This window comes from Platichthys flesus, chromosome 3 (genome assembly GCF_949316205.1).
Source record: "Platichthys flesus chromosome 3, fPlaFle2.1, whole genome shotgun sequence".
Taxonomy (NCBI): domain Eukaryota; kingdom Metazoa; phylum Chordata; class Actinopteri; order Pleuronectiformes; family Pleuronectidae; genus Platichthys; species Platichthys flesus.
Genome location: NC_084947.1, coordinates 16995376 through 17012149, shown reverse-complemented (window position 1 = coordinate 17012149; position 16774 = coordinate 16995376). Strand labels below are relative to the sequence as shown.

The following is a 16774-nucleotide window of genomic DNA, read 5'->3' as shown; positions in this document are numbered from 1 at the left end:
ACTGTGAAAAGTTCTCATCAACATAAAACAAATGGTATTTTATTTCTTCTTTCAAACGAATGCTAAGTCTTTGTAGCCTTAGTGAAAGTGTTGTCTGGAATATGCCGGCTCCTTCCCACAGCCTGTTCAAATTAAGGCTCTGCTCCTCAGTTCCTGCTGATTTAGCAGCAGCACCCCCCCCCCCCCATAAAACAGCATCAGTCCTGCAGCAGAACTGGACCAGGAACAGTGGCCGTGCTTCATCACAACATAATATCTGTGCACCACTTTCAAGCCTATGTGGAGCTTCTTGTAAAAGTTGTGCTTTCATACCATCAACCACCTCATTATGCTCCTACAGGCTCTTTGAAGACGCTTTGATGATTAGTTATATTTACCCTCGACTGATGCATGGTCTCGGTGGATTTGTATCCGAGGTGTCTGCTGCTAAGCTTTTTATCACCCTCATAGGACTTTGTGTTATTCGACGAGCCGTGCTGCTAAACGTGTGGTTCCCCAGCCACGATTCAAATCAACCCTTAATAATCACCTGCATATGGTTAGAACTCCAGTAGTGGAAAATGAACGGCCTCAAACCGGGTATATTTACAGTTGTGCATTATTGATAATACCCAGCCTCAGTAAAGAGATTCACATTACTCTAAATATGTACCTCCTCCAAGGAGGTCATGTTATCACCCCTGTCTGTTTGTTATTTTGTATGTATGTATGTTAGTTTTTGTGTATTCAAAATTACACAAACACTCTCAAACGGAATTCCTCGAAATCATGCACATTAGAGGGACTGACATTAAAGTGACTTATATCTATGAGTTTATGATATCTGGTGCAGCTGGATAGAATTTCAGGGGGGGGGGGGTGGCTGCAGGGCTTTTGCAGTAGTTTACTCTCTCCTGAGTGCCATATCTATATGATATAAGTATGCAAATAATAATTAGGCATCAAAGCTAGGGTTGGTAATCATGGAAAAGATCAAGCTAAACCTGATGCATCCTTCCCCCACCCATGTGCCCTTTCATCAAAGCTACACCTTCAAAACACATGAACAGGCAGGCGGGTTAGTGATTGGTCATGTTTATTACAGTCCATGCGAAGGCCACAGATGCCGGATTTTATCATTATAGTTTTTCAACAGACTGTATTTATTGGTTGAAATTGAAGAAGATTCCAACAAACAAGATAAATTGTGTTTCAGACATAAATTACCCCCTCTATCTTCAATGACTAAACGTTGAAGTCCCAGCTGGGGCTACATTTGTTGTTTGTTTGCTACTGGAAATGCGTTGCATAGATGTTTAAGCAATGAAAATCATATTAAACTTGCCACCAGCTGACGTCGCCCCCCCTCTCCCCGTCGGATGCGACAGGAAGCTCTGCCAGACGTGCTGTCACACAGCTCTGCTCAGGGGTGTTGAGGCGTCAGAAACATAAGCTTACTAGAAAAAGAACTGTGACGGATGCTGATCAGTCAGGCTCGTACTCCAGTCATCTTAGGATGTGGTTCATTTGAAGAGCTATTCACCAGCTGGGTAACTGCAGAGCCAAAATAGATCTCATGGGAAAAGTGGACTCAGATCCGGCTCCTTAGTCATTACTGTAACTGCGACGAGTGTAGTGAGGCTTTTACGAAACAGCCTCTTGACAACCTGTCCATTTAATGATGTCCTAAGCGGTGACATCCAAACTTTACATAAAGTTGTGTAAATGTTATTGTGTCCTTGTAGGAATGGCAGGATATGACGTCAGGTTTGCCTATGGAAACAGTGTTTTGACCCGTGCCTCTGTTATGTAGATAAACCAGCAACGGTTTTGAGAGGCCTCACTTGGTCAGGGAGGCTGTAATGTGAACTCTGCCACACGAAAAGTAAAACAAGTGAGTTCGGTCTGATATGAGAACCAGCTGTTGGTCGTCCTTTTGTTCTTACTCGACCCTGTGTGCCAGCTGTGTGTAGATCTAAAAAATAAACAGCAGTCCCATGTGCTGTGTGGCTCTCTCTGCGCATCGGCCTCTTCGCAAATCAACTGCCGCACGGCAAACAGATTCTGGGAAGCAGAGAGGGAATCTTTGTCTAAACAGAGGCTGTGGCTGGGTGCAGGCCAACGCATTAAGAAAAATGCCAGAGTGTCTGTGTCCAAACTTTAGGTCAATGCACTGCACTTGGAACGGAGCAAAGCAATTGTATTTTGTTTGGCTTTTAGTGTTTTAAACTGTGCAGGAAAACTGGAAAATGAGTAAAACGGAGAGCAGACACATCTGGTATGAAGTCGAATCTTATTCTAAAACTTCTCTTATGATTACAGACAACAACCTTTCTTTTCAAGTGGGCTTTAAGGTTGGCCCCTGAATAATGTCCACTGCAACTGTTGTGTTTGAGAGGATTTTTTTATTTGTTTTTCTCTCATATTGGTCAACTCAGCACTTTACACACAGGATGCCCATTCAGCTGTTATTATTCTTCAGCCAAGATCTGGACTGAAAACCATGTTCTTGCAAGTTCTTGGTGTTGATCACAGCTTGCTGCACAATGGAGCAGCCCGGTCCGGCCCTCAAGCAGGTTTAGGCTGGGTAATCCGCTCTGTTCTGTTTTCACTCCAGGTCCGACTCCGGTCCCTAATTCGTGGAACACTGATTAATTATGCTGTTTGGACATGAGGGAGGAATGGCTACCGCTGCTGGGGAATGTCTCACAGAGTTGTATTCGCAGTCAAGGGGCTCCTGTTAGCTTTTCACAAGTCAGCCCAGGCCCTTTTCCCTGCGCCCTGATTGGTGGATTCACCTATGCCAGTGTCTTGCTTTGTTACTCCATTATGAGCCAGTGTGTTTGCTCGATGTTTTACAGTAAATCACCGTGGGAAGCCGGGTCCTTTGGCGCGGATGTTGTCCAGTAGATTTCATGGCGTGTCTTGATGTTATTCTGTGTCTCCTGGGGAGAAGCAGGGCCTGATCCCCGTGCTTTTTGTCTGGGTTGTGTTATCCAACTCACAACTCAGCCTATACACCCCCTCCTCCTCTTTTGCTCCAGAGATATTTTTCGGGGACTGGTGCATGGAGCGGTGCCAACTCAAATAGAGACCTGCCAGTGTGCCCTTTGTCTGCCCTGACACCGGCTGGAGTGGCGTTTTTCACTGGACCGACAGCGTACGGGCTCCTGGAAGCTCACAGACAGACACACAGACAGGCAGAGACTAAACTGTTAGCTCAGGCTGCTCTGTTTGCACATGCCTGCCATTGATGGGCATGTCACCATGGGAACGACCAGGGAGCCAGGCCGTTGCTCGCCAATGCTTACAGAAAAACGGAGATGATAAACTAGCAGAGTGTCAAGTGAGGCAGCAGTGTGAAAAGAGTCTCTCTGGACTTACTGTTCTCTTCGGCCATTTCAAAAGAAAAGCTCTGTAGCTGCTTCACCTGATGGGTTTTTACAGTCTTTAATGTTGCTTTTGTGCACATTCCTACTTTCACAGCTTATGCAATTTAATTGTCCTCTCTCTGCAGCTCAGTAGAAGGTGGTAGGCTCTTAGTTTGGGTCCATCTGTAGGGTGTGTTAAGAAGGATGGCAGCGTTAACCTCTGAGGCCGACCGCGTGACCCCAATGAAACGTGATAAGCTACTGAAACCGTCCATCTGCCGCATTTAGACGGAGATGACTAGATGTAAAGGAATCACAGTTAAAGTTAAATACTTTATGAAAACAATAGAAACTGGAAAGGCACTCAGAAGAGCACATACCTCCACTGGGCCCCTAACTCCTCCAAAATAAAACCACATTTATATTCACGAGATCCAGATCTTTATTTCAATCGCACCTGATTACACAAACTCAGAAATATCAGTCCTCTAAATAAGCCAGATTATTATTTTTTCATCAAGACCCATGAATTATTGTTTGCAAAAAGGCTTTTTCAAAAGGTTGAAAAAGCCCTCTCGCAATGTTCAAGTAAGTGGAAATTAAAACTCCTTGATCCCCTCCCTTGATCCGGGTCCGCACCAAAATCCATGTCCCACCGCTCCACACAATTTAGTGAAACGGCCATTCATCGGTTCAGATTCTTGTGTAATCCTGCTTATTAACAAACAAATTTAGACACAAACATAACCTCCTTTGCAGAGGTAATGATTCACAACACATTGAACCCTCCCATGCATGTTGCATGGAGGAAATGGCAAGTGAAGTTCCAGTGATGAAGAAAAAAAATCAGTTTCTCTTCACAGCTTTTAATGTGCCCTGTTAGAAATAGATGGGTTGACTATAAAAAACGTGTCAGGAGATAACAGCTTTTTGATAAGTAGATTTAATGATCTAATGTTTATTACACTACGAGCAGTTAGGTTTTTATCCCTGATAATAATAATAATACTCTTGAGTCGACATGGCTGTGCGTGCTCATGTGGAGGTCGACAGCAGGTACTCAGGCCTCATGCTGAGGCATTTATCCGCTGCCAGGTCTACACAAGCAGCTCTTTATCTCTTAGAATTCCCTGGTGTAGTTTGAAGGAGTGTTGATTTAATTTATTAGATGTGGGGTTTTAGCCTCTCGTGTGTATGTTACACAGATGTATGGTAGTGCTTGCATATGCGTGTTCGGCATTGCTATGTTTACATCTTTGTTTAAATGCTAATCCAAACATGAGCAGGATGAATACGAGCGCTCCATGCCCCCTTCCACTCTGGCAGCCGGATTTACTGTATTTTTCTACAAAACAAGCACATGTTGTTTGGCTTAGTGGAGACTGTTGGTGCTCGTTTTCATGCTGGTATTTGCAAGTCTCAGGCCTTTTTAAGAAAACGTTAATAATGCTGTTGACAGTGATTGAATTACACTTATCAATGGTCAATCACTTAATCCCTGAGCCAACAGGTTGTGATGTTGGACCATAGGTTGCAGGATTGTGTAAATGCAGTGTGACTTCCATTAACATTAACGTCAGTCTGTCTTTTGGATTTCCAGAGGCATCTTCCTGGACACCATCCTGCCGCGCTACGATGTGAACGGCGTGCGGCCGCCCATTGGCCAGAGGACCAGACTGAGCAAAGGGGATATCATACAGGCACGCAAACTCTACAAATGCTCCAGTAAGACCTAATGACAGATCCTGTCTGCTATGGGTTTTTCCTGTCTATTTTTGCATGTGTGCGCAACATAGCCCTGAGAGAGCGGTCTGTAGCTCCTCCTCCCTCCTCCAGATGCAGCTCCACACTGTGTAGAAAGAGCAAAGCATCTACTGTTGATGTGGTGCGTTGCGGTTCCTTGGCTACAAGGTCCGAGTCTCTGAAGCTGGGAGGAGTGTAAACACCAGCCAGGGTGAGGAAGTTTGTCATCACTGCTTCCCAGATAGACCTGAAAGAACAGCTGGCTTCGAGAAGACGGACTAAAGAGATTGTCGATGCTCGTGTCCGCACAACACACAGACACACACACACACACACACACACACACACACACACACACACACAGTGTGAACCATGCAAACTGTGCAGCTATGCTCTAAGAAGAGTTGTGTAATTCTGGAACTTGTCCTGAACTTTGTTAATGCTTCCAGAGAGAAAAGAGAGGATTTGATGCTTTTTGAAGTAAATCCAATTTATAGCATTAACAGATGTACAATGAGAGCAGCCTTCTGCTGGATAGATCTGATGTCTGTTAATTGTAGGTCAGGCCTGAATAGCTGAGCTGTCAGCCTCACATTAAAGCACAAAGAACAAATATAGTGATGGGTCACGCGAGAGGGACCAGACGTTGTGGTTTTCACAGTAGAACTGGAAGTTTTAACCTTAAATGGATCAATAGGTGTCTGGAAAAGTCTTCTGTCTGACATCTCTGTCTGCTGAGGAAGACGATGATGTGGCGCACATTGTGGGGGATGAGGTTGTGAGTCTCTCCACGTGGTCTTGGGAAAAAAAATCTTAAAGAGCCATGAATCTCCCATTTATGCGAAATTCCTGGGAGTGTTTGTCACCCCCAGTGTGTGCCTGAGTGCTTGTTAATGGTTCAGCATGGGCAGACCTCTGCCAAGCATTATAACACACAACCCGTAGCTCAGGGCTCCTCGTTTTATTGCTTACACACAATCCTCGAGGGAGGCAATAAATGCAAACAGTCGGGGGGGGGGGATGTTTTCCTTTCTCCTAAGAAACCCAGCCCAAGGTAAAGATAACACTGAGGCAATAATGAATGCATGCGCAGTTCCCAGGATGAACCTTTGTCATTTCCTCCTGGTCTTAATTAAACACATCTTTCCCCAGCTTGGCAGCAGCCCCCCTCAAGTTATTCCACGCGGCTGTGTATTGTGTTTGGAAATCAGTCTCCGCACACTTGCGCACTTAGGTTTGCCAGTCAGACTAAGGGTGGTGGTGTTTTTGTTTTTTTTCACTGGCAACACGTACATAATGCATCACGTCCTCCAGAGGGCTGTTTTATTTTTAGCGGGCCAGGTTTATTTCCAGAAGAGGATGCTCAGAGAAAGTGTCTCACACATTCCTTTTGTGTGATCATCATCTTGAGTAGGAGGGGGGAGGTAGAGGGGGGGATATTATCAGCAGATGTGGCTTTGAACATTCAAGAGCTGCCCTTTGCTTCACGTTCAGTTTGACAGTTCCGCCATCGAGCATCTGTCTCTGCAGCCAGCTAACTTCAGAGCTGATGACTATATATTTGGGATTTAGTGGCTCTCTGTTGTTTTCAGGCAGAGACTAATTGGCGGCTCGTCGCAGCTCACAGCTCACTGCTCACAGCCTGGGCCTTCACATGCCGCTCAGTGTGTACGTTTTGTCTCTGTGCACAGGATGTGGGGACAGTCTGCAGGACAGCAGCGGGAACTTCTCCTCTCCTGGCTTCCCCAACGGATACTCGGCCTACATGCACTGCATCTGGAGAATATCAGTCACGCCGGGGGAAAAGGTACGAGCACATGGAAAGTTCCAGGTCAATTCTGAGACACCTTTAAACAGAAGCTGCGTTGACTGCAAATAAAGATTATAACTCAGATCACTAGTAGTCAGACGCATACCATTAGTCTGAGTGTTGCTTGACCTTCTGGCCCACACTGTGTCAATAATCACTCTCTCTCTTGGTTTTTAAGATCATTCTGAACTTCACTTCCATGGACCTGTACAGGAGTCACCTGTGCTGGTACGACCACGTGGAGATCCGAGATGGATACTGGAGGAAGGCGCCACTCAAAGGTCAGTTTTAACTGGAGACCACTGTCCTGGGGTCCCAACTAATGATTGATTAATCTTGTCTCGATGGATTCAAAGACGTCTTATTTTGTCCCACTAATACTCCAAAATTCAAAGGTCTTCTATGTGCTAGCGTAAAAGAAAACCATAAAGTTAGTGAGATTCAGTGTTGAATTTGTTTCCAGGCTGTTGATACAAGGATATACAAACTATTCTCTGTCTATTTTTATATTTCCACATGTTTTATATTGCATGTTCACTTATTTATTACTTTTACTGAAGTCTATTTTTTGACTGTTCTCTGTACTGCTGCAGCCAGCTCATGAAAAACTTTCTTGAATAAGTAGAATTTGTACATTATTTAAAGAAACTGTATGGTAAACCCATTTCATACAGTATATGACTTTACCAGATATCAAATACTATGCAAATTTTAAGGCCAATTATTATCTATTGTTGGTCAAATCTAAAAACTGTTCCTCATCTTCTCTCGTACCGTCGCAGTATGTTCAGTTGCGTTGCAGTAAAGAGCTGTGTGGAGGAATTTCTTTCTGCTATCTCAGGTCTCATACTCTGTTTGTGTGCATCTCCACCTGTGACCCAGGTCGTTTCTGTGGCGATAAGTTGCCCGAGCCCATCATCTCCACCGACAGCCGCCTGTGGATCGAGTTCCGCAGCAGCAGTAACTGGGTGGGAAAAGGTTTCTCCGCCGTCTATGAGGGTAAGCACCCGCTGCACGACCTCGCTGCCCCCCCCATTCCAGCACATCGCTCAGCTTTTGGCTCCCCTACTGCTGATGTGTCAGGCACTTTACACTGCATTAATCAGATTTTGGCTTGGCCCTCACATTCGACTCCATTGTTTCCAGACCTTGCAAAGGGATGATGTGTGTGTGTGTGTGTGTGTGTGTGTGAGAGAGAGAGCTGGTGGTGGAGGCATTTCAGCTAATCCACAATGCATAAATCAGAACAGTGAGCACAGAGTTTTTTTTTTCCCCTTTCAGAATAACGTGCTGATGATCCAGGGAGCTTAGGGCTGTGTTTTAATTGTCTTTACTGTCCCATGCAGCCATCTGTGGTGGGGAGGTGAAGAAGGACAACGGCCAGATCCAGTCCCCCAACTACCCTGACGACTACAGGCCCAACAAAGTGTGCGTGTGGAAGATTTCTGTAGCTCAGGGCTACCACGTGGGCCTCACTTTCCAGTCGTTTGAAGTAAGACACATGTCCTTCAAATAAAGTATTATTTGATGTCAATTTTAGGACTTTTTTTACCAATTAAAACATCGAAAACCCTCTTTTGTCAGATTGAGAGACACGACAGTTGTGCCTATGACTACCTGGAGGTGCGTGATGGCAACTCTGAGAACGGCCCTTTGCTGGGCCGCTTCTGTGGCTACGACAAGCCAGATGACATCAAAACCAGCTCCAACCACCTGTGGATGAAATTTGTTTCAGATGGCTCGGTCAACAAGGCCGGCTTCGCTGCCAACTTCTTCAAAGGTGAGGGGTTAAAGGTTGTAAACCCTTAGGAGAGAACGTTCCAGGAATCGCTCCATCTGTCATTATCGTTTATCTTTTTCTAAGTGTATTTACTTTTTTTGTTCCACTTGCACCGTCGGGTTCTTTTGCGACCCTCTCTGCCTGCCCCTGCTCTTGTTTTGGAGGGTTTTTCCTGTTTGCAATCGAGCCAGGGGGCCAGCGAAAAGGGTCCCAACATAATCTTTGTGTTTTTCAGAGATGGATGAGTGCTCCAAACCGGACAACGGTCGCTGTGAGCAACGCTGTGTCAACACACTAGGCAGCTACAAGTGCGCCTGTGACCCGGGCTATGAGCTGGCGGCTGACAAGCGCAGCTGCGAGGGTAAGTACAGGGAGAAACGGTTACCAGACCTGCTCACTGTGTCATTTACACTGAAGGACTTAACACAGTTAGTCACTCAAACGCAATAAGTACAGTCCTTCCTGAAAACAACAGAAACAATGTGATGATTGTGCCGTCTGGATTTGAGTCGCAACAACTCAAGTGTTATTTTTATCTCAAAGCACGTGTCGTTGTCTAAGATCCAACTGTAAGGGCACACAGTGGCCAACCGCCCCCAGAGGAAGTCAGCGGTCACTCCAGCTTTGCGTTGTGTACAAATATACATAACAAATGTATAAGCAGATTAAAATGAGATATTGCACACTCAGTTGAAGTTGTAAAGATAGGTTCATTACAATGCAATTGCAACATATATAATTGTGTCACACAAACCAACCCATTGATATATAATAAGCATGACAGCATGTACTAAAATGTACTTAACTAAAGGTACAACATTAACCTTTATACTTATGTAAAAGAAGTTTACATAGTTTTTCGCCTTGAAATATACTTAAATAGGTATACGTAAAACTATTATTCAAGAACACACTTTCACATTAATGAAGAACACTACAGAACGGAAAAACTTGTGTTACTAATTAATGGATGAGTCTTGGCCTCTTCTGAATACATCCTAAGTATTTCAAAACCAGTGATGCTGCTGCTCCAGGAGGTGTAGTGTTTCATTCCCACTCTGATTGGATCAGCGAACCAATCCCTTCACATTATTGATTATTCTAAAAATATAAAAAACAATGTGAACATGTAACGCAATGTTTTGTAAAATGTAGTGGAGTAGAACGTATAGATATTTGCTGAAATATGTAATGGAGTAAAAGTGAAAAGTACCTTAACATGAATCTGAAGTACAATTACATGAAAATTGTAATTGAGTAACAGAGGATACAGTCAATAAAGTGAAAAAAATGCATATTAAAACCGAACGAATGTGGTATCATGGAATAACAGTATTTTACTGTACTAATTAACATTAACTTTACAAAGAAGAAATACAATGGGTAACAAACAGGTGCCTAACGTCTGTGTTGCCTGTTAAAGTAGCTAAATACTGTATTTTCATACCAGCATTCACATATAATAACCCACCAGCTGCAGGAATAAACAGTGCACATTATTATTGTCTAACAATAGCTTGTTGAGGGTTTGTGCACCATGTAACATGTTGTGTATTGTGTAGCTGATACAAAGCTCTCGTGGAGTACAGCCACTAATCAGGTTTATTTAAGACACAGAAAGGATTTCAGAGTGCTCTTGTTTCAGCAACATCTCTATCGAGTTCTCACTATTTGTCTTTGTCTCTTCCCATGGGTTGTGTCTTCCGTACAGCTGCCTGTGGAGGCTTCATCACCAAGCTGAATGGGTCAATCACCAGCCCAGGCTGGCCCAGAGAGTACCCTCCAAACAAGAACTGCATCTGGCAGCTGGTCGCCCCCACGCAGTACCGCATCACTCTGCTCTTTGACGTCTTTGAGACTGAGGGCAATGACGTGAGCACTGGGGTTATTTTGAATCGACACGGGGTGGGTTTGTTCTGTGTTGTCCCTCTCAGTCATTGCACCCACAGCTCTCCTCTTTCACAGCAAATGAACCCAATTTCCTCTCCTTCATGTGTCGTATTCAAAATGAAATGAAAATGCCCCAGCCTCTTCACATGCTCTGTTTCTCTGCTCAGGTTTGTAAGTACGACTACGTGGAGGTGCGCAGCGGGCTCTCAGCAGACTCCAGGCTACATGGGAAGTTCTGCGGGGCCGAGAAGCCAGAAGCCATTACCTCTCAGTATAACAACATGAGAATTGAGTTCAAATCCGACAATACCGTGTCTAAGAAGGGCTTTAAAGCACAATTCTTCTCAGGTGAGTGGCTCGAACCGTTTTGAATTAAATTATCAGACTTCCTATCAGTGGTTTGATGTCGAAGTGTCCCAGTGCAAATGCAGAGCTCAAATTAGCCGTGTGTGTGTGTGTGTGTGTGTGTGTGTGTGTGTGTGTGTGTGTGTGTGTGTGTGTGTGTGTGTGTGTGTGTGTGTGTGTGTGTGTGTGTGTGTGTGTGTGTGTGTGTGTGTGTGTGTGTGTGTGTGTGTGTGTGTGTGTGTGTGTGTGTGTGTGTGTGTGTGTGTGTGTGTGTGTGTGTGTGTGTGTGTGTGTGTGTGTGTGTGTGTGTGTGTGTGTGTGTGTGTGTCTCTTTTAGTGGTTGCAAAGACTAGAAAGGTGCGATATGAATGCACTCCATTTATCATTTCCATTTAGCCCCTTTCACTGTCGTCTACAAAGGAAACAGTCACAAAGGTTGTGTCCTCTTTTCCTCCGCAGACAAAGACGAGTGCTCCAAGGAGAACGGCGGCTGTCAACACGAGTGTGTCAACACTTTCGGGAGCTACAGCTGTCAGTGCAGGAGCGGCTTTGTGCTGCACGAGAACAAGCACGACTGTAAAGAAGGTATTTCTCCTCAACACGGCCACTGGGCGCCTGCTGTCTGGAGTTAAGGGTTTGAGTGCAGGAAGATGCACAGGTCTGTGTTAACTCGGTGATGTCTGTTTGCAGCTGGCTGTGACCACACGGTGAACAGTGTGAGTGGTATCATCACCAGCCCCAATTGGCCGGATAAATACCCCAGCAAGAAGGCGTGCACCTGGGCCCTCACCACCACTCAAGGCCACCGCATCAAAATCGTACGTGCCGCTTCCTCCTGCTCTCTGTGTAGTTTCACCCGTCAGTCCTGAATTTATTGGAGTGTGTTGCCTATTTGTGTAATTGAACAGCTAGATTCATTGAGTACATCTGCGTTTACCGTGCAGAGACTGTTTTGGCACCACCAACAATGATTCTGTTATTTTATATTTGTTTACTGTTTCACTGACACGCAGTAAATCATTTTAAAGAAAACCAGCAGCCAACGCATAATATTCAAAAGCGTGATGCCTGCGTTTGTTTCCCGGAGAATAACACTAGATTGTTCCTGAGGTCATGCTCCACCCCTCCATTATGTTGTTTGACTTCAAAAAGGAGTGTAAACGTCTGAACACTGAGTTAATTATAATAATATAAAATATGTAATGACTGTTTTTGTCACAGACTTTCAATGAGATCGACCTGGAGGCCCACTTGGAGTGTACTTACGACCACATTGAGATTTACGATGGCCGCGACGGAAAAGCCCCAAGTCTGGGTCGTTACTGTGGCACAAAGAAGCCGCAGCCCATCATGTCTAGTGGCAACAAGCTGTTCATTCGCTTTTTCTCGGATAATTCAGTGCAGAAGAAAGGATTTGAGGCTTCGCACACTGCAGGTAAGAACAGGTGTTGATGTGACAGCATATCCAACTCTGAACGTTTTTTTTGGAGGGGGGTGTGGTATAATATGCACATGGTTCAGATTTAGTCCCAAATCACCTTCCCTTCCGGGAATGATCATGACTCATATTTAAAAACAGAGCGTGTTTAAGAATCCTTATTATGTGGATGACTGTGGAACCAGAAATGAGCCGCAGTAGTGCGAAGCAAGTCTCAACTCATCTTCTCTGTCCACAGAGTGTGGTGGTCACCTCAAGGCAGAGGTGAAGACCAAGGACCTGTTCTCCCATGCCCAGTTTGGGGACAACAACTACCCCGGAGCCTCCGACTGCGAGTGGGTGATCTCGGCGGAGAAAGGCTACGGCGTGGAGCTCATCTTCCAGACCTTCGAGATTGAGGAGGAGGCAGACTGTGGCTATGACTACATGGAGCTGTTCGACGGAGATGACACCAAGTCTCCACGGCTGGGGCGTTACTGTGGCTCAGGGGTAAGAGCAATTTTAGAAGCAACCTCTTCTTTAACAAGTGTTTTAACAGCAGGAGGGTTGAGACAATTGTTTGCAGTGGAGTAACCTTTCCCAGGGGTTTTGAATGGGATGACTTTGAAGGACTCTGGGGCTTTTGATTCCACTCCTACTTGAATGAAAGTCAACGAGTTGGGGGAGTTCCGCTTTAGGTCGACACAAGCCGTCGCTCCCTGGGCGCTGATGGCCTATTAGAATCTCTGGCACTGGGTTGTAAATACAAATTAATTAGCCAATGCTGAGGCTGCAGAGTCCGGAACAATGTGGGCAGCAGGGAGTAGAAACAAGTTTCCTCAGGTCAGAGAACAGCTTGATTCCATTTACACACTTCAGTAATAAGCTCTGGCCATTTACTCACAGCCTGTGCCTGTGAATCATTCGCTGGAGGGGACGTAGCAGCCGGAGAACCCTGGGGAGCAGCTCCTCAATCAAGTTTCCTTTTATAAAACCGGTCGAAAAATAAACTGACACAATTCAGACCAAAGTAGGGTGAAAACTCATTAGAGTGTGGGGGGGCTTACTTTTAGCCAGGGGCTTTTTTTTTTCTCCCTTAAACAGACGACTGTTTATTGTCGGATCCACAATAACATTTGCAGACCTTTTTTTCTGGTGTTTTAAATCCTTCTCCCAATGAGCTAAGACTTATGGGCCATTGTAGATTTACTATTAATGTTATGAATGGCAGCTTTAATCAACAGTCTGGTGTATTTACAGTTGGTTGCTGGAGCTGCGTTGACATTGCAGTGCTTGTCTCTGTCGAAGCCGCAGGGCAGCTGCCACAGCACCTCGAACAACTACTTATTTTTCACTCTGATGTTCCAAATTAATATTCATGTGACGACCACGATCCTGACAAACAGCCAGGTCAAGTTAACTTGTGCTTCACTGGAAACCCTTTAGCTCACTGTACTGAGGACAGTAGAAGCACATGAAGCTGTGTAGCAGTAAACGGTTTTGTTCAGTGAAGGAATGAGCTCTCTGCTGTGGTGCAGCAATCATCAGAGAAAATGTTATCTTCACATCGATAGCAGTGGAAGCCTGAATCAGAATAAGGTTGAGAAGGGCCATTCCTGGTGCCTGGACCCCTGTGGCTCCTGGCTGGTTCAGAACTATCTGTCATCTGTAGGAAGAAGCCATTCGTCATGGTCACTGATCTGACTCCGGCCTCAGCGTGGGACAAGGGCTTAGTTTAAATTGAAGTGCAGTCAGAGAAGCAGAACGCCACAAATTAACCTGTTGTTGTGTCCCTCTCCACAGCCTCCAGAGGAGATCTACTCAGCCGGTGACTCCATTGTGATCAAGTTCCGTTCTGACGACACAATCAACAAAAAAGGATTCCACGTCCGCTACACCAGCACCAAGTTTCAGGACACACTTCACTCGCGCAAGTGACAAGCGGTGGCCGGAAGGGGCCGCGCAGGGCCAAGGGGCAAGCGGAGGGGCCCCCAGGGGAGGCGCCAGCCTGACGCTCGGAACCCTTCGGCCACCAAGATGAATCAGACACGACAGAACAGCCGCAAGACCACCAACCGCACCTCAGCTCCTAGGGGCTCTAGCTCCCCCCACAGACTGTGAGGAGTAAAGCCATTCTGCAGTACACCTTGTTTCTACCTTTTTATGGTTAGGATTGGGGTGGGAGGGTGGACGTCCACTTTAGGCGGACATTGGGGGAAAATGTATTGACCCAGTTCCCTCCATATAATTTTTTTCATTTGTTTCTTCTTTTTTTTTTTTTTTTTTTAACATGCCTCCTAATGAGAGGCACACAAGGAAAACAGTGGATTCTCAGGACCTGCAGGACGGCAGGCATCAGCTGGGCAGATCCCTGCTTTTGTCGTGCCGACCACCACATCCAGGGGGGGAGGAGAAGGGAGAGGAGGGAGGGAGTCAGGGATCTCCTGCGCTCCTCTGTAATTCTCCTCCTCTCCTCACTCTCTAATCCCTTCGGTTCAAGGATTCCTGTCTCTAAAAGGATTAGAAAGACTTGACTTGAGATTTTGATACTGTATGTCGGTCAATTGCATGTAATTACAAGCAGCGAAGGAAAAATTGTACAGCGGCAACACCAGCATTTGTAATTGGCATTGTCCTGGCATGCAGTGGCAAGATTCTCGTTGTTACCATTAACAAGGAAATTAAGGAAGCAGTTATATTATTAAAGGACTAATAAAAGAAATGTGGTCCATGTCTTCTGGTTGGTAATTGCTCACTTGACGACTGGCTATTACTGTACCTCTATGTATAAAGTCATGTGTATAATCTTTCAAAGGGAACATGTGCTTTTCTCAGCTCGAACCAGTTAGCACTTTACAGAGAATTGTTCCAAAATCATGAGCTTATGAATTTTTGTGAAATGCAATGCCAGTTCACTTATTTTTAAAATGCATTTTATCTCTCTTATTCTTAATTGTTTTTTTTAATTGCTCCATTTAGTTCCTCAGGCATACTTGAACATTGTGTGTGCCCTGCAACATGGGGTAATAAAGATATGACTAAATGTTTCAGTGTTGATTTACAGGTCTGATGTAAAATAATCTCTCTCCAGAGGAAATGCCTTTTTCTTGGTACAATGAAGTATTTCTCAAGAACCAAATGAGCCTGGCTATTTATTGTTATAGTAATTACATGTATGATGTAAAGGTGGAAAGGTACTGTTGACATTAGCCCTAAAATTGCCTTCTCATGTATAGCCATTGGTCTATGTTGAATATACTATGTTGCTCACTCATTCCTTTTCTGCATTTCTTTCTCATTCTACGCTGTGGGGGTAATGTTGTGTGACACTGCAGCGGTTCGATACACATTTGATGTCTGACCTTTGTTCACAATATTAATTGATTACGGGTATATCTTTTTCATATGAAGTTCAACCATGTGCTGCTTTGCATTTACTGAGTTCCTGTTTGAGTGCAATCCAGGACATGGGAGTAGGAGTAACAGCACTGAGGACTTACATGACACATGGGTCTGTGTTTGAAATAAGGTTCAGACAAGTTTTCTGACAGCCAGCCAACACAAGGAACGACTATATAAATTCATATGAAATATGAATATCTGTATTTCTCTATAGATGAAGCTTGTCATTTCAGAGCACTGAATGGGACCGGGTTTACTTTTTCCATCTTGCCACATCTTCATTTCTGCCTCCCCCTCAATAATTCCATTTCTCTCCTGTTGCGTGTTCTCATAAAAACACGTGGAGCATAGCGGTGTGGTATTGTTGCGCCAAAAACTGCCAACGCGGCATGACTGAAATTGGGTCTGTCGTTCTGCTTACCCCAACAAAACGGACTGTCAAATACGTGCAGATGTAATAAACCTGCAGTCTAGGTGAAGAAGGATACAGATTTGTGAAAGGTGCAGGTATAAGGTAAAGGGCCTTCATTTAGGGTATCGTAGCGTATTTTAGTTTTGGACAGTAACATTCAAGTCACAATCCTATTTAGACATTAACAGATAAGGTAAAACTAGAATAACTCTGCCAAGGCCCAACTGTCACATTATGAAACCCGACTAAATCCACTTGATCTAGATTCTATTTGTCAAGTTTTACTTATCAGATACTTTCCAATTAGTTAATGTTTTGGCCTCCAGGCACACAAAAGTTAGTCATGGAGTTCCACAAGGTTCTGTACCTGGGCCGATACTTTTCACATAATATATGCTCCTATTAGGCACCATCATCAGAAAGCTCCATGTACACTTCATTGTTGCACAGATGACTTCCAGCTGTGAATATCTATGAAGCCTGATGAATCTGATCACTAAGGACTGCTTCAAGAACATTAATGGGATAGTTCACCAAATGATTCTACTCGCTATGCCAATTGAGGGGTGGGTGAATCGTTGCAGCCAAATCCAATACAATTGAAGTAAATGGCCACCACATATTC

General features: G+C 44.7%; 1 protein-coding gene across 2 annotated transcripts in view; it reads left to right on the top strand.

Annotated features, from left to right (window-relative positions):
- The window catches only part of bmp1a (bone morphogenetic protein 1a), a 31254-nt gene extending 15645 nt beyond the window's left edge, over positions 1–15609 (top strand). The window contains exons 7-20 of one of the 2 annotated variants that reach the window (XM_062382236.1): positions 4951–5075; positions 6785–6900; positions 7082–7184; positions 7786–7902; positions 8250–8395; positions 8488–8683; positions 8919–9044; positions 10395–10588; positions 10741–10921; positions 11378–11503; positions 11609–11736; positions 12140–12353; positions 12595–12845; positions 14139–15609. In XM_062382236.1, coding sequence (XP_062238220.1) covers positions 4951–5075; positions 6785–6900; positions 7082–7184; positions 7786–7902; positions 8250–8395; positions 8488–8683; positions 8919–9044; positions 10395–10588; positions 10741–10921; positions 11378–11503; positions 11609–11736; positions 12140–12353; positions 12595–12845; positions 14139–14273 — 2158 coding nt within the window. In that variant the 3' untranslated portion in view covers positions 14274–15609. The remainder of the gene's footprint in view (positions 1–4950; positions 5076–6784; positions 6901–7081; positions 7185–7785; positions 7903–8249; positions 8396–8487; positions 8684–8918; positions 9045–10394; positions 10589–10740; positions 10922–11377; positions 11504–11608; positions 11737–12139; positions 12354–12594; positions 12846–14138) is intronic. The other variant, XM_062382237.1, reaches the window with a different exon arrangement.
- Positions 15610–16774: the final 1165 nt, after the last annotated feature.